At 39.8% G+C, this 22101-nt stretch overlaps 1 protein-coding gene and 1 long non-coding RNA gene across 5 annotated transcripts in view; one reads left to right on the top strand and one right to left on the bottom strand.

Moving 5' to 3' along the window:
• The window catches only part of SEC24B (SEC24 homolog B, COPII coat complex component), a 47188-nt gene extending 35017 nt beyond the window's left edge, over positions 1 to 12171 (bottom strand). For 2 of the 4 annotated variants that reach the window (XM_030491824.2, XM_030491827.2), the window contains exons 1-2: positions 11793 to 12171; positions 5367 to 6074 (exon numbers count right to left, since the gene is read on the bottom strand). In XM_030491824.2, the coding sequence (XP_030347684.1) occupies positions 5367 to 6074; positions 11793 to 11916 (832 nt within the window). In that variant the 5' untranslated portion in view covers positions 11917 to 12171. Of the gene's footprint in view, positions 1 to 5366; positions 6075 to 11287; positions 11352 to 11792 lie in introns of those variants that run through there. The other 2 variants (XM_030491826.1, XM_030491825.1) reach the window with 2 other exon arrangements.
• Positions 12172 to 12215: 44 nt separating this feature from the next.
• On the top strand, positions 12216 to 20869 carry LOC115610644. The gene is made up of 2 exons (XR_003992296.1): positions 12216 to 12433; positions 20438 to 20869. It is a non-coding gene; the product is annotated as an uncharacterized LOC115610644 (long non-coding RNA).
• The last annotated feature ends 1232 nt before the right edge of the window (positions 20870 to 22101 follow it).

Genomic DNA, 22101 nt, shown 5'->3' with positions numbered 1-22101 from the left:
TTAATGGAACTTTCATTTATTATGCAGTTTTCAAATATAATGTTGAGTATACACACAGCTTTTTCACAGTTATTATCAAAACCTGTATTCAAATATGTATTTCTCCGAAGTTCACAGACACAGCATTTTCTAATGAAATGTACTTGCTATAACCTCTGCTTCTACACATTATGTCTTGCAGACCCCCCACGAAAGCATCAGCAGCTGTCAGCAAAAATATTCTTGTCAGGGTAGTGACACAGCTCCCTCAACCAAGATATGCAAGAAGACAAGGGAATTTCTTTGCAACATTCGTGTGCTTACCCAGGTTTAGTAGCAGAGAGAGTTGTTTATGTGGTTATGGTATTTTCCACACTTCAAGTCAATACAGTGATGCTGGCAGCATCAAGCACTGCTGTAAAGCATGCCAAATGCTATAACGTCAGTGTCACATATTCAAAACCAAAACCAATTTACACCCAGATTAACTGAAAACGTACTTCCCGCCAAGTACTAGTACCTATTCTCAAAAGTTATCCAAGATATCCTTCAAAAAATGCAACTTCTTCTTTGTACAAAAATCCAACATGCAAAGTTATACATTAATTTGGTGGTTCTGGAAAGCTCTTGAAAGCTGTAAATAACCAAGACCAAAGGAAACACTTCGACAAAGTCAATCTTAAAAAAGAACACATTGTTAGTAACTATTGTCACACGAGACAATGTATGGCTATGGTAATTATGCTATCAATCTTTTCTTTTTCTCTGGCAAGTAAGTAGCTTGAACTCTGTCATATAAGTACTGATTAATTTAGGATGGCATATTTTGGCTCAAGACAAAGCTGTACTCTAAACTGGTGTTCAGCCCAAGTTTCCCATCAGCTTACCCAGCGCAAACCCAATCAGGCCATACAACATTCCCACCAACCAATCCCATGACAAGCCAAGAGCTTTGTCAGGCTGCAATAAACGTAAAACCCAATCTCACAGACACAGTATTTTCTGGTTTTCACCTTCCACTCCTTTCACCTTTAATGGGCACTGAAGTCTTCCTTTGAGCCATTCAACCATGAACATCTGTTGTACTAAAAATGACCAAGTATACAACTCGGTTACAAGCAATAAAGATCTACAGCTAAAAGGTATGCTACAGAAAGAATCTGCAGAGCTGTGCAAATTAGCAGTTTAATTCATCATTTTCTCTATACACTATCACTTAAAGTTTTTACTTAATTTCCAACTTGAGACCTACAGGTAGTAGTTAAAAAGCATAGCACCATGGTATCTTCTCAAGTTTCCAGAAGAGATATAAGAACCATTCCTTTTGAGCCACTATGGCCCTCCTCGCCTTCCTCCCCCCACCCCGCCCCAACATAACATGCAATTTCTACCTTAAGATTTACCACCTCTCTGCAGTTTGGTTTTCAACAGCATCCTATCTCCCTAACTTTCTTTATCTGGGATACAGTCCTTCCTCTTTTTCCAACTACACCTATATCAGCAGATTTACAGGATTATAACCTACATTCCTATGGAACTGGGGCAGCAAGGACTTTAGATCCCGATCTGACATAAGGGGAAGTATGTGAATGAGATCAAGAAATTAAAGCGTCTCCTGCTCAAGCTGACTGCCTATGATTACAGGACAGTGGACAAGGAAGCAAAAAAACCCAGACCTATACCCACAGAAGGAATTGTCTATCTCCCTCTCCTCAGGGAAGAGTCCACTAAAATTTAGGCATCCTGGCTGACATCCACACTGACCGGAAAGCACCAAGAAAAATCAGAGTGCACCGACTTCAGCTGAAATAAGCTGGAAAAAAAAAAAAACCACTAAGGAAAGCTACTGACCTAGAAAGACAAAAAGCCTAAATAATACAAAGTCTGTTATTTACATAGCACAACACCACTTCCGGACAGATTTATACCAACACTGTTCTGCTGAAATACAGAATTTAAGATTAGAAGAGGGTGTTTTTGCTAGATGAAACTAGTTTAAACCAGCAAGCAGAAATATATTTCTATTCTACTTTATTTATACTCCCTAAAGCAAAGAAAATTATTCTCACTGCTTGCTATTTATCAAAACAAGTCAACTTCCAGCAAAAGATTCCTCTTAAAACAAATTTACTTTCTTCTCAAGAAATCTCAGCAAGCTTCACTGAAAATACCTCAGTGATTTCAGACAGTGGCTGCTGAAGTTTTTGAAAAAGATTTTTGTTGCAGTTCTATGCCCTTAGTACGTGACATACAGCAGCGCAGGGCTTTGATCTTAATAGTTTCAGCATTCTGGGGGCTTTCCAAGGCCCTACACGAATTGTTTTCTTTAAAAATCCAATTGTAAGTCCAATGCTTAGAGCTTTTCTAATTCAAGTAGAAAACAATTCAGAAATCACCAAACTTTTGAGAAGTGCATGCCAGTTTAAATTTCCTAAGTCCTGTTTAAACACACAGATTTTACTAAAAACATGGCATTCTTCTATGGAAAGAATGTCTCATTTTCATCACAGAGAGCTTTCAGTGTTCAGTGACTGCACAAAACTGCTACTGAAAAATACATTAGACAGTAGTATCCTGAGCAACAGTATTTCTAAGATTTGCTTATTTATAATTTGAGGATTTTAAGGGGTCTTCTTTCACAGCACAGCAGCAATAGCAGGAAACTGTCTTATTGGCACTCCAACTAATAGTAGGATGCTATCAAAATTTCCTTATATGAACACTCACAGAAAGCACTCTAGGAATTTCAGGTTTGTTGGTTTCCTCCCCCCGCCTCCCCAAGCAGTTTTGCTAAAAACTATGTACAGAAAAGACTGCAACAGTTTTCCATCATTTTCTTCCTGGAGAACAGTAGGGAGGATGAAATATTCAGAAAAATTCCTTCTTACAAAGCACTCATCATTTCTTTAAATTCCTTGTGTCTTGGACTCGGACACTTTCCAAGGACATACAAGAGGAGGCAAACAATTTTCAAGATCCAACTCCTTTTCTTAGAATCTGCAAACAATTAGAATGCTATATATGAAATTACTCTATCTGAGAACAAGACAACTGCACTGGGAAATTTAAAAAGCATATCAGTGTTGCAAGAAGTAAATCAATTATGCCAGGACAAAACTATTACTATTTTAATTATTATATATTCATATTATTTTATTAATAATTATTATTAGCCAGGTGTTGTAGCAATTGTATTTTTAACATATTCTAGCCAAAGACTTTAAAAAAGAGTCAGATATTATTGGATGCAGTCTGTTTAGCCCCAGACTTCAAAAATGGTCTTTAGAATTTAGTAGTAAAACAGCCCAGCTCTTCCTTCAGCCTCACTACTGGTTGTTACCTTTATTTGCTCCTTCCCAGTCAGTAAATACAGAATCATTTGTGTGCTGAGGTTATACCAGGATTCAGAGGGAAGAGAAAAAAGTTATTCTCCAGATAAATCAGTTCCACAATCCAGTCCAAAGCACAGGGCATGCTTATCTCAGCAGCTTTGCAAGCTCAGAAAGAGTTGAATGTGGTTTAAGTAATTATGCCCGCAGTCTGGCAAACAAACCAAGTACTGCAATGTTACTCAAGTGTAACAGGAACAGTGGATCAGTGTTTATTTTTGTAACTGCAAAGTGTGTACCTATTACACACCACTACCACAGCCAGTTCGATCATCAGCTCTTTGAAATGCAAGCATACTATTACTACGTCTTCTTAAGGTCATATATTAACTCAGTCACTCCCTTAAGAAGGGCACTCACTGAATGGTTCAGAAATAAGACCATCCATTGCTCATATTGCTCTTCATAGTTTGGTCAGCTCCGCTTTTCACCTTTAAAACAGCTGTTCTTTATAAAAAATATTGTTATGAACAAATCATTGATTTCAAGATACCTCCAAGGGAAATAAAAGTAACAGGCATTTAAATTAAACCCTTGTTTTTATTTTTATATGACTACTGCAAATCTTACTATTCTGGAATGATACCTGCATTCTGTCAAGTCCAGCTGTAGATTCTGCACTCGGAAACAATTTTTTTGGCCAGAGTTCTAAAACTTTAGTCCTTGAAAGAATTCGTTTTTACACTCCACTGTGAAATGCCATTAACTTCAGAAGCTTTTCAAGAATCTTCTTATTTTAATTTTTAAACAATATTTTGTTTCATGTTTTTGAAAAATTACAAAAAATTGCACAGAGGACCTCAGAGACAGAATTCCAATCTACTAATATTCAAAGTACTCAAACTGAGCTGAAGGACGACTCTCTAAATCCTAGCCTTGGGATGGAAAAAAGCAGTACTGAAACTAACCGCAGTGTTGGTATAGGTTGGACAAGCTTGATTTAAGCTTAGCTAGTTTTCCCAGTCAAAGCTTTATCATCATCAAAACCATGTTCTCTTTTGTAAGTCCTTTGTCTTAGAAAACCTCAGCTACAAGGACTCCTAAAAGAATTCCAATATTAAACTATAATCTGAAAAATCAGGCATAAAAAAGGAAACATTCTACAGTTCTCTAATCTGTCTCAGTAGAAAAAAACCCCATTAGTTTTGTACAGCTTTCAACTGCATGGTCAGAAAATTACCAGTAGAGAAAGAAAACCAGAATTTTCCTGCACATGCTATTCCTCTCTCAGAGAGAGGGCAAGATGTTTCAGGCACTCCCACACCTCTAATCTCTTCCATTCTTCCTACCACGTACTGCCTACCCTATGAACTTGTATCAGTTTTCCCATGAAACAGAAGCTGCAGCTACTAGTGACGACTGAGTATACTTGTCCTCAACTTGCCCTTCATTCTCTATAGCTACATCCATACTAAAAATGCCAAGCTGTTGTTTACAAAAAGATCAGCTAAAGCCACCAAAATTACTCATGCAAATGCTTATAAAAAATATTAATTAAAAATACCCAAACAATTGCTTCCAAATCCATGCAGGCTTCCACTTTTTCTGAACTTTCTGAAGAGCACATGCATGCTCCCTTAGGTAAAATTTAAAGAATCAACTTAGATCGTGACTTCAAAAAATTCCCTAGCCAGAAAAGAAGTATCTTTGTGATTAATATACATGTTTCAGACACCACACATTCCTTCAAAAGTGCGTGAAATTCCCTTCCATGGCCGCTCACATGAAAAAAAAAAAAAAAACCCAATAAACTATAACTATCCCCCAAATAGTATCTTTTCTTGCATGTCTCTCTAGAACGATGTCAGTGATACGATTAGCTGCTATTGTGAGGACCGTGGTAACCAAGTGAAGAAAGCTTCAAGAATTAATAAGGACAGAATTCAAAATTATGACACGGAATTTCACACTGTGAACAAGTACAAACCAACAAAAGAATGATTTCTGATGTTTCCCAGATAGGTCTGGAAGTCCACTACCCTTCAAATAATAGCATACCTGTATTTATTTGGTTGTTTACTTTAGAAACTGATCCAGTGAGATTCCTGCTGAGGTTGTCTTGAACAGACTGAGCAGATGAAGTAGTTGATAATGTCGTACTATATCCCACGGGAACATGCTGTTGAAGTGAACGAGGTACTGATGTACTCTGACTAGAAAACGTATTTGTCTCTTTGAACTGTCCAGGAGCAGGTAGGCTCTGAGAGGTAAACGCCTGCCCGTACACACTGCCAGCAGCCACAGGAGGATAGGAAACATTAGGATACACGGCACTAGGAGCCACGTGCATGGTGTAGTGATCAGAATTAAGGGGAAATCCCTGAGATGTAACTGAAGAGCTCACAGAAGTGCTGTAGTGATTACCAAATGCTGCATATGACTGCTGAGCACTTGTATGCAAGTAGGATGCAGATGATATTGCTCCTTGAATAGGTCCCTCAGCTGACCCCACTGTATGGGGAGGAGTACTGTTGTACAGCTGCTGCGATTCCTGTGTATTCAACACATTGGTACCCACAGAAGGCGTCATAACATTTTGTGCTGGTGCTGAATAGTAAGTAGGGTAGTAATTAGCTCTATACTGATTATCCAAATGTGAAGCAGCAGCTTTATTGGGCACTTGGGAATAGTGTCCTGAAGGCGCACTATAGTTTGGAGGATGCGAGTCATAGCCAGAGGGGAACTGCATGTGACTCTGCACAGGACCTAAAACAAAGAGAAAATGTAACAAGTATTAAAGGTGCATCTGCTAGTAATGCCAAGAGACTCTGTACTTACTCTAACTGCTTTCTTCTTGGTTTCCATCACTATTTTTGAGGTCAATTTCCAACAGCAGAAAGAGAACAAACCAAGTATAATGCACACAAAACACAATATTTGAAGTAATTTGCAAACACACACACAAGTAACAAAAATCGACCATTTCCATTATTGAATGAGGTTTCCATGCCAAGACTGTGTGCCTCACGTTTGTACTTTGCGTATTTTAAAGAGTTTTTAGGAGGTTAATATTTAAACAAATAGTGAGCAACAGTAAGCACTAAACTGATGTTTCTAAGTGCCTGAATACAACAGTATGCCTTAAAACCCCTGGGAAACAAAACAAAAAAACCCCCTGGAAATTAAAAAGGTGCAGTCAAACCAATACATCAATATATAAACAAGGGGGTACACTTCTTTACATATCCTCAATATGGTGACCAAGATAAAGTGCTGCAGGGCACTTCTTTTTTCTTCTGTTCTTTTATACTATGCTTTTATGAAAATCAACATTTTTATGAAACTAGACAGTATATGATAAGGCACTTCATTTCTCTTTACTGCCTGATACTTACATCAGGTATAAGAGAGGTAATTTTGCTATCACTGCAACTGGCTCTGCAACATTAGAGATTAATTACACACTGGTCCAGTAAGGGTCAAACAAATACTTGTTTGCTAGAGACCGAATGTTAACTATGTCCAAACTGGTTTTCTTTTCAATGCCAACAGACCAATGGTAAATCTGAAGGTTCTCCCTCAAGTTGTTTTCCTTTTTTTATTTTCTAGTGAACCACAAATGCATCTCCCTGAATAACTTCCTCTCTTAAAATTACCACACCCTCCTGCTCATGTTGTGCTGAATGACTACAGTGTTATTTCCCAGCCTTAGTGACTAGAAACACAAGCATAGCACTGGGCCACTCACAAATTAAACAGCGGCTGTGATAATAATGAATTGTTTATTTTCCCCCTTGTATTTATAATGATTACAAAATACACATTTTACTTCTCTTGTCTTAAAATTCTGAAAAGTCACCGTTCTCCAAGTAACACAATTACCTTGCAAGGCAATTTTAGTAATGAATTTGTTAATGGAATCCTGTAAGCGAGGAACATACTGTCCATAATTGCTTTCTGATAAAATTAAAAATACCTTTTCATACCTGACAACCCAGAAAGTTGAGTAGAAAAAGCTAAGAACTGAACAACAGTAACTTGGACTTCTGCATCAAAAGACAGAAAGGCACTTTGGGAGAAAGCATAAGGAGCTTAAAAAAAAATAAATTAGACTTTGAGTTTTGAGAAGAGTATGTAACTAGCTTCTCGTTCACTGTTTTCTTAAAAAAGTGTGAGCTGCTTCATAGAGCTCTGTAGTTTATTGTTCTTTAAAGGAAAATGATTTTGAGTTAGCAAGTCATTAACAGCTACGTGAACTTTGGCAGACTTTGAATCTGTGTTTTTAGAGTCTGAAAGAGCAAACTCAAAAATACACCAATAACTTACGTCTGTCAAGGCTTACTGCTTTAAGCAGTTCTGCCACTTAAAATGACAAGAAAAGATGTTTTCTCTGAAAAGGTCTGTGCATTTGTTCTAACTAAAACATGCGGGATAAACTAACTGAGCAGGTATAATTTAGGAAGTGGTTTAGGAGCACCTGACTTTTAAATGAAAGGCTGCATATCAAATAATCTGCTGTAAAGTCCTGGAGTATCTAGCTTTAGTTTAAAAACACACACCATAAATAAAGACAGAATAAATTGCCAATTCAAGATATCACTCTCTACATTATAAGTCTAAGTCATCTCTATTTCCATTTTTAAGTAGAAACATCTATAAGGTTGCAACTTTACATGAGCACCCAAGAGTACAAATCCCATGAAGACCTCACTAAGACAGACACACCTGACATTTGAAAAATTGCATTTTTTATTTCAAACTTCTGGTCCTTTAAAAGAAAGTTTTACAATTACAGATGAAAGATTATTCCCATTATCTAAAGTGAGGTTTGGTCCATTTAATGATGAAAATTATAAAGAAATAAATTTTTGTACTGCAATTAGTAGTTGAAGCTACTAATGATGACGAGATAATTGGACAGTTTTCAGCACTGGAAATCTGCATACATCTTTTCTGCCATTATGAAATATGGTTAATTGCACAGTCTGTCCTGATGTCTCAGGTACTCTGCCTTCCTCCCAAAACACCTGACAAGTTTCTCAAAAAAACCCCAAAAAACTACTCCACGAGAGGATATGAAAACCTTAGCTATACACAGGTGTACTGCTAAAACACCATCTCTGTAATGGAAGCAGTGAACTTCTCCTACAGACAAATTAATATTTTATAATGTGATAACGTATAACTACACAGGCATTAACAGGTGAACCCAAAAAGCCTTATCAGTTTTTAAGGAGGGTGGGGGTGAGCTTTCACAAAAAGAAAAAAAAGCACAGTGCTATGGTTGTACTACTATGTGTGGTAAGTAAAGCTTTGCTTGCTAGTGTCATGTTTGGTTTTTCTGTCTACGCATTCTCTCACCTGAATAACTTAGCCATATGCCACGTACCCCACCTATATGTAGTCTCTGTACCCTACAACACAAAATTTCTTTCTAGCCAAGAATACGTGTTAGTTTCCTGTAACTTTTAACACCCCTTACCCACTCCAGAGAAGACTCACCACAGCTCTCACAGGTATCCCTTAGTGAATGGACAGGGGGCAGCACCACTGTGCCTTGTTCACTGCTGGCAAAAAAGCCGGCGAATCAAGCACTGCTGAGCTCTCACAACATGGAGTTAATGTCCAGCTCCTTCAACGACACAGCTTCCTATTTTTGCAAAATATTCGGGGATTTTGTACCTTTCAGACCTCTATCCTCTTTATGAAATTTAACGAAATTATCCAAAAGATACAAAGCCTGAGGAGGGATGGAAAACAAGGCTAAATAAGTAACATCATAATGAAAATGATGTTACTGCTAGTAGAGATACCAGTGGTAATCTTACAAACCAGTTGTAGACAACACTAGACAAAAGTCTTCTGTAGAACAATGGGGATTCAACACAAGTATCCTCTCAACATTACATTTCAATGCATTAAATTGTTAGCACTTAAGTCCTCCATCGCCACTGGAAAAAAAAACCATCATCTTTAGTACTGAATTAATAAGCAACATTTTATTATGCTGAAAGTAGGAAAGAGGTAATTTTCCATTTAGATACAAAGCCAACTGTAAGACTACATCAATAAAAGCTTCTTGAACTGGCAAGACTTTATTCAGAAGAATTGTATTTTCAAGCCCCAGATTTCTGGACAACAAGCCAAACAAGGGCTTTTTTTTTTTTTTTTTTTTTTTTTAAAAACTTAATTTCAATATAGGCTCAAACTCACAGCGCTTTAAGAGAGAAGGAAAAAAATCACAAAAAAGAATTAAAAAAAAAATCCCTAAAATTAAAAATTAAATTTAAATTAAAAAAAATACATTAAAACTAAAATCTCCAATTGTCTAAAACAGACTTTGTCACTGGACCAGCCAAAACTTTTATAAACAAAGCTGAACATCCTTTTTAATATCACTGTACGTGTGACAGGTTGCTTACTTTCTGCAAAACAAAAAAAACAACCTCTCTTCTATCAGATGCCAGTAACTTCAAAGTTTTACCTGGAAAATCCACATTTTATGAGACTACAGCACAGAGCACTCTAAATATCTAAAAGGATGCACTACTGTTTTCTTTCAGCTAATGCAGAAATAGCTGTACTCATATCTTACATTTAAACTCCAGTATACTGATGTAAAATTAAATTTAAAAATCAATGACAACCTTTTTTGTGAAATTTAGTTTCTATCGGACAGCATGGAAATTTCCAGTATGGTCTTCTCTATTCTCCCTCCTATTCTTCTTTTAAACAAAAGAAAACAAAAAAAAAACCAAACAAAAAATGTAAGCCTTAAATTCTGTGTTATAATTTCAGAAGATTAGTAGTAGTAGAAGACAGACACACTAATCTAAAAATTCTGGGACGCAATTGCTAAATGACACAAAATAACAAATTCAGAGTTCTTGATTACAAATCATCAAATCCACATCGCTGTAAGGTATCTTAAGGAACACAGAAGCCCAAGTCGACTAGTTAGCAAGTTATACAAAAAAAATCCGAAACTATTTCTGACCAGTGTATAAATTTCTTGGAATTAAACAAAAAGTGTTTCACAGAAAATAAATGGTCTACTACAAGGTTTTAAACAACTTGTATTTAAGAATATTATCAGCAACAAGGAGTTGATTAAAATAACAAATAGTAATGATGGTTCTTTAAAAATCACTGTTTCATTCAGTTAAAAACACAAGGAAAAAGCATGATGTCAGTTTCTATTTGTTTCTGTGAAACACATTTTCAGTTTATTGATGCTGTAGTAGCTGTGTACTGATAATGCCATGTTTTTTAGTAAAAGCCATATAAGCTGGCATTTTCTAAATAATTTTGACAAAGCTTAGCATTAGAATACTAATCTACCATTTAACTGCATTCTTTTTCAGTCCCTTCAGTGACTTTTGCATTATGTGCACACTGACTCAAAACCTACTTTATGGACATGTAACCGCTTATCACCTAACTATCCCTTTGGACATGAGAAATATTCAGCAGTAAAACTTTTTGCAAGTCGTTTTCCTGCATACTGATCCATGCAGAAAAACTGCCTGTGCTCAAAACAGCCTGACTACAAAATAAAGGGTTTAACAGTAAAAGCTAAACCTCTAGGCAAGCAAGAGGCCCAATTTAGATACCAAACTATCATTAGGTGGGGACAAAGCTCATACAGGCATCCTGAAAAGTTAACGAGGTGTGTTAATAAAGAACTGATTTTATAGCACACCAATTTAAAAATTAGGCAGTGAACGCTAATTAATTCATAGTACAATTAGTCTCAGCACCTCTCCATCTGAAAATCAAATCAGTATTTTGGGATTTTTAAACTATTTTACCTTTATTTTTCAGTGACCCACATTTCACTGATCAATCTTGTTTACCCAACTCAAATCCCTAGATCCTGTTGCGTGAATGCCTACCGACTACTATGTTTAAGTTCATACACAGTTATGAAGTAAGTAAGCGCTCGCATCTACGGTACATGGTTTCCTGCCCATACTCACGCACGACTGCCGGAACCGAGGCCTGGAGGTGCCTGGGCCTCCAGAGCATTCCCGAACCACCACAAAGCAGGCGCCTCAACACCGAGCAGATTCAAGCTCCCGAGGAGACGGAAACGAGCACTCTCCCTCGCTCCTTCAGCGAGGCTGCGCCTTCTTACACTTTAACTCCGCACGTAGCGGCGGAGGCCGGGGCGGGACGCGGGGTTCCTAAGCAGCTCCGGCGGGTCCTGCTGCCTTTCACAGAAAGGCTTCCTTACGTGCCGGCTCCACCGCGGCCCACCGCCGGACCCGCGCTCTTGCCTCCCCGCACAGCGCCCCGCACCTCCCGCCGCCGTAGGAGGAGGGAAAAGCGAGCAGCTCCCCCAGCACCCCCCGCTCCCGGCACCCGCAGGGCCCCCGGGGACGGAGCGGAGCCGCGCAGCTTGCCCCGGGAACTCCACGGGCGGCCTCTCCCCGCCGCCGCGGCCGCCAGCGCTAGGCCCCGCGCAGGCCGCTGGCCCCTCACCGTTCTGGTAGCGAGGCGCGCCGCTCCGGGGAGACGCGGCCTCCCGGGAGCCGCCGGGCCCACCCGAGTAAACGGCGGCGGCGGCACCGGCGGGCCGCGGCGGCAGCCCGGCGGGCGCAGACATGGCTTCTCGCAGCGTTTCCTCACTCCGGCCCGCTCCTGTTCCTCCTCCTCCTTCTTCTTCTTCTTCTTCTTCTTCACCCCAACTGCAGCCGGGCGTCGAGGGCCGCCAACAGACGGGGCCCGACGGGCGGGAGGCCACGGCCGCCCCTCAGGAGCGGGGAGGGCAAAAGCACGCAGCCGGGCCCGAGCACCGCTCCCGCCACCGCGGCCCCCGCGGCCGTTACCGCCACCGCCCACAGTGCCCCCTGGCGGCGCCTCCGCCACACCACCCGTGTCAGGTCTGAAGGGACCGGGAGCCCCACCTCCCGCCGCCCCCACAGGCCCCGGCTCCTGCGCGGGGCGGGTGCCGCGGCACGGCCGGGCCCTGCGCACCCGGGGGAGGTGTGAGTCTCATCCGCTCCGTGCGGGAGTGGTCTGTACGGCAGGGAGAAGCGGCGCGATCCGCTTCGTCTGTGGGTGACGGGGACCGTGTGTCCCATCTGCGTGCTCTGCGAATGGGGAAGAGGCCTCGAGGTGAGGTGAGGTGAAGTGACAACTGTAATTATTCTATATACAGACGGAAAAGCCTTAGTGAGGCAGAATGAACTGAGGCAAGGCTTTTCATTCTGTATTAGGAGTGCACACTGTGTATTCTCTCTCTTTATGGCATATTGATACTGTGTAGGCAGAAAGGCCTTCACAAGGAAGATCGAGGCTTGATAACGTAAGGCTTTTCAGTCTTTATGCGGAATATATACTATATATTCTCTAAACGGGAAGGAAAGTGTTGGTGAGCCTCTGTCATGGTTTAACCCCAGCTGGAAACTAAACCCCACACAGCCCCTCGCTCACACCCCCCTGGTGGGATGAGGGAGAGAATTGGAAGGGTAAAAGTGAGAAAACTTATGGGTTGAGATAAAGACAGTTTAATCGGTAAAGAAAAGCTGGGTACCCAAGCAAAGCAAAACAAAGAATTCATTCCCCACTTCTCATCGGCAGGCAGGTGTTCAGCCATCCCCAGGAAAACAGGTCTCCATCACAGGTAACAGTTACTTGAGAAGACAAAACTGTAACTCCAAACATCCCCTTATTTCCCACCCCCCCCCCCCGCTTTATATGCCGAGTATGATGTCACAAGATATGGAATGTCCCTTTGGTCAGTTGGGGTCAGCTGTCCCGCCTGTGTCACCTCCCAGGTTCTAGTGCACCCCCAGACCACTTGCTGGTGGGGTGGTGTGAGAGGCAGAAAAGGCTTTGACTCTGTGTAAGCACTGCTCAGCAGTAATGAAAACACCCCTGAATTATCAACACTGTTTCCAACACAAATCCAAAATACAGCCCATACCAGCTACTATGAAGAAAATTAACTCTATCCCAGCCAAAACCAGCACAGTCTCCCCTGTTGGCTACTGTTGGCAAGCTATCTCCATTCAATTTAGCACTTTCTGCTGTAAATTGCACAGTACACCATATTGACTGTTTGTGTGTCTGTCTTTACCACCAATCTATCATCTCTCATTTACTCAGATGCTATTCAAGACAATTCATTGCTCAGGTTCCTTTGTTGTTTATGTCAAAAATACAGTAGCATATACTGCTGATCACATTGTCAAGACCAAGTCCAACAACACCAAGACACCTTTACTTGTTACATATGTTTGATCAGTTCCTTCCCTGTTTGTCTGCTGGTTTTCCTACTGGTTATTAGGCATGTCTGTCTTTAAATACTTTTAACACTTTCTAAATTACTTTGCCTGTATGCTAAGTATATGGTCCTGCTCTGAATGTTACTGTTATTATGAAGCATGCAAGGCATCTTTAAATATTGGAGGAACTGACTGTATTTCAAGGTTTCTCAGCCTTCACACCCTGTCAAACTATGTAGAGGTACCTTGCATAGGCCTCCATTAGTCCTTTGACAGACTGTAGATCTGAAAGAAATATTTTCTTCTCCATGTCCTAATAAGCTAGGATAAGAAATAATGGACTCAAAATGTAGCAAAATTCAGTTGAGCTAGTGAAAAAAACCCCATTACCTTAAGATACTAAAGGGCTAGGTGTCTTGGGAATGATGTGACGTTGCCATAATTCAATGACTCTTAGCAGGGGTTACACAATCATGTTGGGAGTCAGACTGTCATCCAGCTTTAGTATAAGTGACCTCTTGAAGTCCCTCCCAGGGCTAAATTGTGATAGGGTTAAAAGAAAATCTGCTGTTAAAGTTGCTCTTCCTTCTTTTTAACCCATCCTCCATCCCACACAAAGTATTTGTGTGAAATGAATGCATGGCAGCAAAATAATTCAGAAATATGCACAGTCAGTTGGTTTGTCTTTTCGTTCTCAGTGCTGTTTTAGAAGGCGTGTAACTGCTTCCTTGTACTACAACTGTATTTTGTCACAGCATGCAACACATGTGAATCTATGTTTTGACAAAGATTTTCCCTTCCCAAAGTCTTGTTTCTCTAACTCCATGTACTGTGAGACAATAAATATATCCTATATCACAATCTGTGAAGGTTACACATCTATTTATGATCAAGCACAAGGGGATATATGTCATTGTGCTAAAAGCAAGAAGAGGCAACTGGGAATTTGCCCATTGTTTTGAATGCTTTTACAAAACCTTTTACACAGCTTAATTACTTTCTATAAACAACAACTACACTGTGGTTAAACCCATTCATTCCTAGGAAATCCAGGCAGCTAGAACAGAAGCCCCTACTGAAAATCCACCATAAACTCAAATCTATTAATTTTGTTTTCCTCATTTATAATTAATCTGAACACATCAGCAAAAAATTAGTATTAACAACTGCTGTTTGTGCTATCATGCAACAAATAAAACATGAGCTGGCTCACCTAGGCCATTGCTTCCACTTAGTCTAGTAAAAAGCTTACTGGAGTAACAAATTCTTTGGCCTGTTCATCAGGCTCAATTACTAATAGATTTATTTTGACATTTGGTGCAGGAAGTTTTGCTGTGACACAAAATGGTCCCTCTGTCATTTGGGTTTAGGGGAGCAAAACGTGAAAGTTTATCTCATTACGTGTAATCTGATAAAAGGGTCAATAAATTTCCAAACCTAAAGAGCAAAAGTTATTTTTGCAAGAAGGAAAGTCTGAGAACAAAATAATTGCAAACTGACTTAGAAATAATTTTGAACTTTAACATAGCTAAGCCAAATGTCTTCCAATTTGCCATACATTTCAGAAGGACAATGCCAAAATTAGGTGCTTTTATAATATCCATCAACAAAATACAGCTGTGGGTCACCCTAGTTCACTAATAAATTTTTAATTATTCTCCTGCTTTTCCTACAGCAAGTGGGCCACTTTAGCGCAAAGCAATAAAGCTTCATGTTTTCACAATCAAAAGTCCCAAACTGTGTTAACATCATTGATTTTGGATAAGTTCCTGGTAGTCACTGCAGTGTGGTTGCTTTCCAGAATGAGAAAGGCAAATCAAGGCTCCTCATGTCGCTAAAAAGTGTGCCTCTGCTTGTGTGACCTTTGCATCTAACTGTAGGATAAATCCCTGCATCCGCTGGGTGAGATCTGTGCTATACTTCATTTGTAGCTGGCTAATTAGCAGAAGAGACCCCAGGGTAGTCATGCTCCACTTCAAATAAAAGTCTTTCAAGACCTAAAAGCTACCAGAGAAAGAGAAATCAGTTGTGATGCAGCACAACTTTCGTACATATGTACACATTTACTTCCCGTGCAGTGTATTTTATTTATTATCCAGGTAACTCCAGAGGAGTTCTGTGAGTTAGCCATGAGCAGGGCTTCTGTTTGTTTGCCTGAAGCACTTGGTATGTACCCGGGTTGGGTACCCAAGACTAAACTGTGCTTAATTAAAACTGTGTTTTAATTTTTTTTTTTTTTTTTTATTTTTTTCCCCCTGGGGTATTTATAGCTATAATAGAAAAGGCTCAGAAAGCAGCAGGATCTGCTCGGCTGCAGTTTCACCAGCTCTATGGAAAGCTTTATGTATGCACGTTCTATATGGTCATCATCTTTACCAGTCCCTGTGCAGATCATGGGATAAAGGGGACTGTCACTGCCACTACCAACCTAATGGTAGTGATCCAGCCACCTTTGATGTGATGCCTTGGCATCAGCAACAGTCTAATTGTCATCATCCTAGGATGGCTGTAAGGGATTTAAGAGAATGATTTAGCTCTTCTCAAGGCGATGAACTCTGCTACCTGCTACAGCTGATAGTTGCTGAATGCAGCTAATTGTCATGGCCTCTGTGCCTGAGATTGGAAGTCAGAGTAGTTGTTCCATTCTGTAACCCCTAATGATGGGTGTCGTCCCTGTTCACAGTGTTGTCTGTAATTTTTGTGATACCTCTTCAAATCTGGAAACATGACATAAATTCTTACTTAAATTGATACTCCTGACTGGCAATTATGCCTGGTAAGCCTCTTGGGTATACAGTGCAGATAAACATATATATCTATATTTAGGCTTGTAATACTCCTGGGTGGTTTCATCAGATGCAACCTTCAATCTACAGCATTAGTACTTAGAAATCACCAGGCAAGCTCTGGCTAAGGAAGAACCTCAGCTATATTCAGCGATCTAAATATTTTCATGAAATTGTGTTCAAAGGAAAACTCTAGCCATAAGCTTTTGTATGACCTTGTAGGACAGCTAAACAAAAGCAAGAGAGTATGGGGAATTTTTGCAGCTGGTGTGCCACATCCCATCTGTACAAGTGTAGTGATGTCGTGCTCCAAACAGGCCAAGCTTAAGCTCATGAAATCTTTTCAGTTTTCAGCTATTAAAGTTTTATGTTTTTACAGTAATTTTTATAAGAACTGTAAAACTAATAAACCCCTGAAACATCTATTGCTCTCTGGAAGTTTGATATTTTATAGGTTTTCCATTAAGATGGAACAATGACTCATCTAAGCAAACTGGAGCTCCCTTCCTCTTTCTGTGGTTCCAGATGTGCTGCTTGCCCCACAGCAAAGCTTGCTGTTACTTCTAAAAGAGAAACGTTCTGCAAACATGGGAACTTGTGTTCAAAAATAGTTTTTCAGTTTTTCTGGATGTCTTTGTCACTGTTCTGCGCTGTATCTTCCCACTAAGATACAGGGCACTAAGAAATACACAGACCCAAACCAAAAGACACAGTTCCTCCCCTACATTATATGGCTGTGCAGGCTCCATTATTTATGTACAGCGTAGGTCCTGAGGAGCTCAGTCACATGGTAACACCTTCAGCTTCAAAGGGTTTCACATATGAATGATGGCAATGAGATAGGCTCATGTGAACTGTAGATCAAACCATGCAAAACTAAAATAAAAGATAATTAAACCATTGAAGCATGGTTAAAACTTAAAAGTACCATGCTGTGGATTAGCAGCTTAATGTCATAAACCTCAAGGACTTCGCATTAATGCTTTAGAAACTCTGAGTTTCTGTGTACATTTGAAACAACTTAAGAAGCTGAAATTGCCTCTATCCTTATCTGAAGAGACTGCTCTCCTCTGGAAGTAATTGAAATATTCCTCTCACAAGATGTTTTGGCAATATTTGGGATGTGTGTCACACCAATTAAATGTTATGGACACTGGCTGACCAAGGCCAGATCCTGTTCAGACTGCCTTGCCCTCTTCACTGGGAAGCACATGTGAGGCCTGGAGCAGGCACATGAAGCTCCATGCTAGTCAGAAAAACATTACTCAAAGGCATCATATAAAGTGACATATTCTTCCTTTACAGCCATACAGTCATAGTACCCCATCAACTAGTACTTATTTAAGTTCAGTTTTTTTTCATGAGTAGCAGTATGTTTTTTTCAGCCGAGGGAACCCAGAAGTGCTCTTCACTGTGCAGAAGAATAAATAAATCCGATCAATAAACAGCTTACAGATTGTTTCATGTAACATTATATGCATGAAAAAAGCGAAACAGTAATGCTCAGTTTCATTTCCAAGCACAAACTAAGTAGTAGTACTCATGGAGAAAGACATGTTTATTTAAAATCTTTTCAGACATTTAAACTGCGCATCTAAAAAATTCTTTTGTGCTTATAGTTCTGACAGCCTTACCAGTCTCAATTTTACTTTGAGCTTTTTTAACTGTAGCTTTTTACTTGTCTGTAGCTTCTTTCCAGTAGTTGCCTTGTAATTTAATTTCATTCTTCCTAGTGGGTGAATTTCACGTTTTATTCTTACACCGCTGACTTCTGTTGAAATAAGTGGTGACACTATAATTTCAAATTCACCTAAACCGGAAGCAGTGGAGTGAGCGCCTCAGTTTAGCATGTCTTTTGCTAAGACTGCAATATTTACTATCCCACAACATGAAATTATAACAATAAAAGTCAGCAACTTTCAGTAATAAAGTGCCTACATCCAAATATTTTTCTAACATAGAATGAAAATTTTCATGCGTACAGATCAACTTACATTCGGTGTAATGCTTTTGCTTTAAGAAGAAGTGAAAATTGGTCTCTGCCATCTTATCTTTTAAGAGCAGCTTGTGCTGTGTGGTTTCACATTGTACTGGAAATAGTGCAGACACAGATCACACCTGCGAGCACCAAGGGGAAGTGTTTTGTTTACAAAAGAACAAGTAGCACAATCTGTGGCATTATTTTATGAGGTGAACTATTTTTCTGTAGATGCTTGCTATGACTTGGAACAACCAGCCATCGCTACTTCTTAGACCATAGTGAGAGACGTCTCTTCTCCTTTGACCTCTACCTAATTGCTTTCATTGTAACTGAGATACCAGTTTGGGATTGGTTCTAGAAGTTCGATGAACATTTGCTGGCAAATTAGTTACTACCTGCAAAGAAAGCAGCTCTGGCTTGACACTATTTGGACGTATGATTGAATATTTTCAGTTTCAAAAGTACTTTCTTTAGCACTTTTGAGTGCCATAGAATGCAAAATAAAGAAAGGCGATGAAAGGAGTGGTAGCAGCTGAAATACCACTAAATGATTCATAATGGGTTCAGCTCCCATCACCCTTCTTTTACTTCTTGATGTCGAAAAGCCATTTGTTTGCATATCAGGGTGACTTAAAAGATGTTTGTTTATTTTAATTTTGGTCAGAAGATAAACCCAGCCATTTTCTTGTATTCCTTTTAGTATTTAAACAAGTCTTCTGCTTCAGGAACATGTGCCCGAAGTTAATAATGTGTGTAAATGCCTTCTAGATTAAGGATGTTAAGCATATGTCTGAGTATGTTCCTGTGTAGTTTCCAAGGGCAAAATACTGCCAGAAATCAACTGGACAGGCCCCGTCCTCCCAGTTTGCTTGTTCCTAAGAGTGGGGATTAAGTTTATAGGAAATAAATTAACTCGATGTGATCTGAGGTCTCTGAAACTGGGAACACTCACATGTTCACCCCTGAGAGTCTGGAGCAGTTCAGGAAGCAGCAAATGTCATCATGTAAGTGTTTATTCTTTCCAGCTATTTTCTTTCGAGCTCTAGACTAGACTTGAATAGGGCAGTTCGGGTTAAACTTACTCTTCCTGTTCAAAATTTCATGCTGTTAACTTCCTATAGCTGTGATGACTTCTGTTGCTCTTGTTACACAGTGTTTGCTTTTTATACACCAGCCTGTGTCACAGGACCAAAACCTTAATGTACATGTGGGATGGAGAAAGTAGAGAAACGAGGGACCTCTTTTCCAGTCTCCTTGGAGACCTGTGAGCAGCTGAGAGGCCTGCGCTCAAAGATTTTATTTTACTATTCCCCAAGTAAACACGTAAGAGACATGGTCAAGCACAGGGCGGGGGACCATAAATAAATTGCCCCTTTAGAAAAGCCACAGGCATTCACATTTCCCAGCTGCAGGAGCTGTAACCAAGAAGCATTCTGCTAGTTTTGGACATGAATCTATCCCCAGGATTCACATTTAATAAGCTGAGGTCATTAGTTGTTAAGGATTTCAGTTAGAAAAAGCACTGATTTTCAACAAGTGGCAGGGAATAATACTAAATAGTAATTAAAAATTAATTCCTTTTTGAAAGTTGGTAATTTATTTTCAGAATTTAAAAAGTAACATGGGATTTACTGAACTTTAAATTCCTTTTTTTTTTCTTGCACTAGTGTATAGCATGTCAGAAGCAGTATAAAATAAGGCAGCATTACTGGCAATCAAATAACAGGAGAATCAGCAGGTTGTCCCATGTTTGAAATAGCACTTGAACTGAAGCAACATCATCAATACTGCTGTTTACTAATAGTATATAGGGGCTTTTTCTTGTCTGGTTTGACAGGTTGCACAATAGTTCAGAGAAAACTGAATTTCTGCAGCAGCTTCCTCCCACTTCATAAAACCCTCCGAGATAATCCTTGTCCCTTTATGCTGCAGTACCTTCTTTGGACTCTGAGGAAAAGGAAGAGAATCAGTTTAGGTTTAGATGGGATTTTCCTACCTGGGAGAATATAATACAGGTTAAAAGAAGGGTTTTGGCAGGGAGAGAGGTGGAGATGATGAAGAGGAGAGTGCTGCAGGTTTTGGACTTCAAGATCTCATCAATGCTTAACACATTTCTAATTCTTATTTCAGGCTGAAGAGATATGGAGTAATTTTCAGGATTTTTTTTGAATCCTATCTATGGAAGAGTCCTCTTGAAGATTTGATCCCCTGGTTCTTCAAGCATACTTAGTCCTTCCAGGTGCAATGAAAACAGCATTTTCTCTGCCTTTTCTACTTTGCAGTAGAAGCAGCCTACATTCCCCTTCCCTTCCCCCCCCAAAATACTGTTCATCTGCTAAACCTTTCTATATTAATCCGGCAGAAAAAAGCAACATTTAAATGTAAATGATGAATTGTTTGAGGTTCACATGTTTGCATCTGATTGTCTGGCCAATGATTCTAAACTGTGTTGTTTTTCCAGGCTGTGAGACCCTTGAGACAGGGCCTGTTGTCTCCCTCGGGGTATTGTAAATGTCAGTCACACAGAGAGTGTTCAATAAATAAATAATACTGGTTTTGTTACTGCTGTATGATGTTTCCCTTGACAGAGAAATTATTGTGGAGCAGAGATCAAAACCCATATGAAACAAAAAGAAGTACTCTGATTTATCTATGCCAAGGACAGGAAACCGTGTGAGACTGCACTCCTGCACAAGTTTGATGTTACTTCTTTGCTTCTTTCTTGGTTTTTTGGGTTTTTTTTTTTAACTGCTGGAGACTGAATACTTGTTCTATTTCAGTGATCTTCAGCAGGCTTCAGAGAAAACAATACTGAAGCTCCAAACAGTTGCAGACTGGGGTAATGCAAGCATGGATATAATGACCAGGATTAGGAATGAATTCAGTAAGCAACTCCCCTTCCAAATAATAGACTTGACTTGATTCAGGAAAGTCCCAAACATGTGCCTGACATTTAATCTTGACTTCACGAGGAGCTAAGAGGGTGCTTAAACTGCCCAGAATAGCAACCATCTCTCAAAAATGGGCTTTTTGTATGGCAATGGCCAAAGGGAATGCAGTGGGTGTCCAGTGGCTCAGAGGATTACGCCTGTCCTGTGAATGCTGAAAACACTATACTTGGTTCTGCGCACACTGATGAACCCAGCTCCAGTCTGCTAGCTACAGATTAGAGCTGAAATGTTAACAGTGTCTCTAATCTCTCTGCTGCATTTAGCATAATAAAATCCTATGCATCTCTCTAATCTTTCTACAGAAAGTACTGAAGCATTCCCCCAATTCTTTGTAAATTGTTCTCTATCTGGAAATTATCCACAGTACTTCTATAACTTCATGCAAGCACTTTTATTTTTCCAGATATAGCAGAGAATAAATTCTTAATTATGAACCGCTTAGAAAGTAAGTAGACACCTTTTTCATTTAAGCTGATAAAAGTCAGGAATTCAGTAGCGTTACACTGATATAAATTAGGACAAAATTAGACCTGGTATCTGATTCAAGTCTTGGAGAAACTTACCAGAAAGGACCCTTGAGTTCAGCAAAGCCCACCCTGCCTCTTTTGGCAGCTGGTGAGAAAGATTCTGACCCTTGCATTGCCGGATCCTTCTGTAACTCAGGAGACAGCTCTTTCTTCAACAAAAACAAATACTGCTATGCAGCAGCAGTACCAATACCTGATCCTAGCTGATTCCTTTTATTGTAGATGCACATGGAAATGTAGAGAAACTGGGGGAAACAAAAATTCCCCTGTTCGCCGCATTTCCCCCGAGCAGAGGCAGAGCGGCCACTAGGAGATG

This window comes from Strigops habroptila, chromosome 7 (genome assembly GCF_004027225.2).
Source record: "Strigops habroptila isolate Jane chromosome 7, bStrHab1.2.pri, whole genome shotgun sequence".
NCBI classification, from domain to species: Eukaryota; Metazoa; Chordata; class Aves; order Psittaciformes; family Psittacidae; genus Strigops; species Strigops habroptila.
Note: the sequence above shows the minus strand (reverse complement) of the source record. Positions and strands in the feature narration are given on the sequence as shown.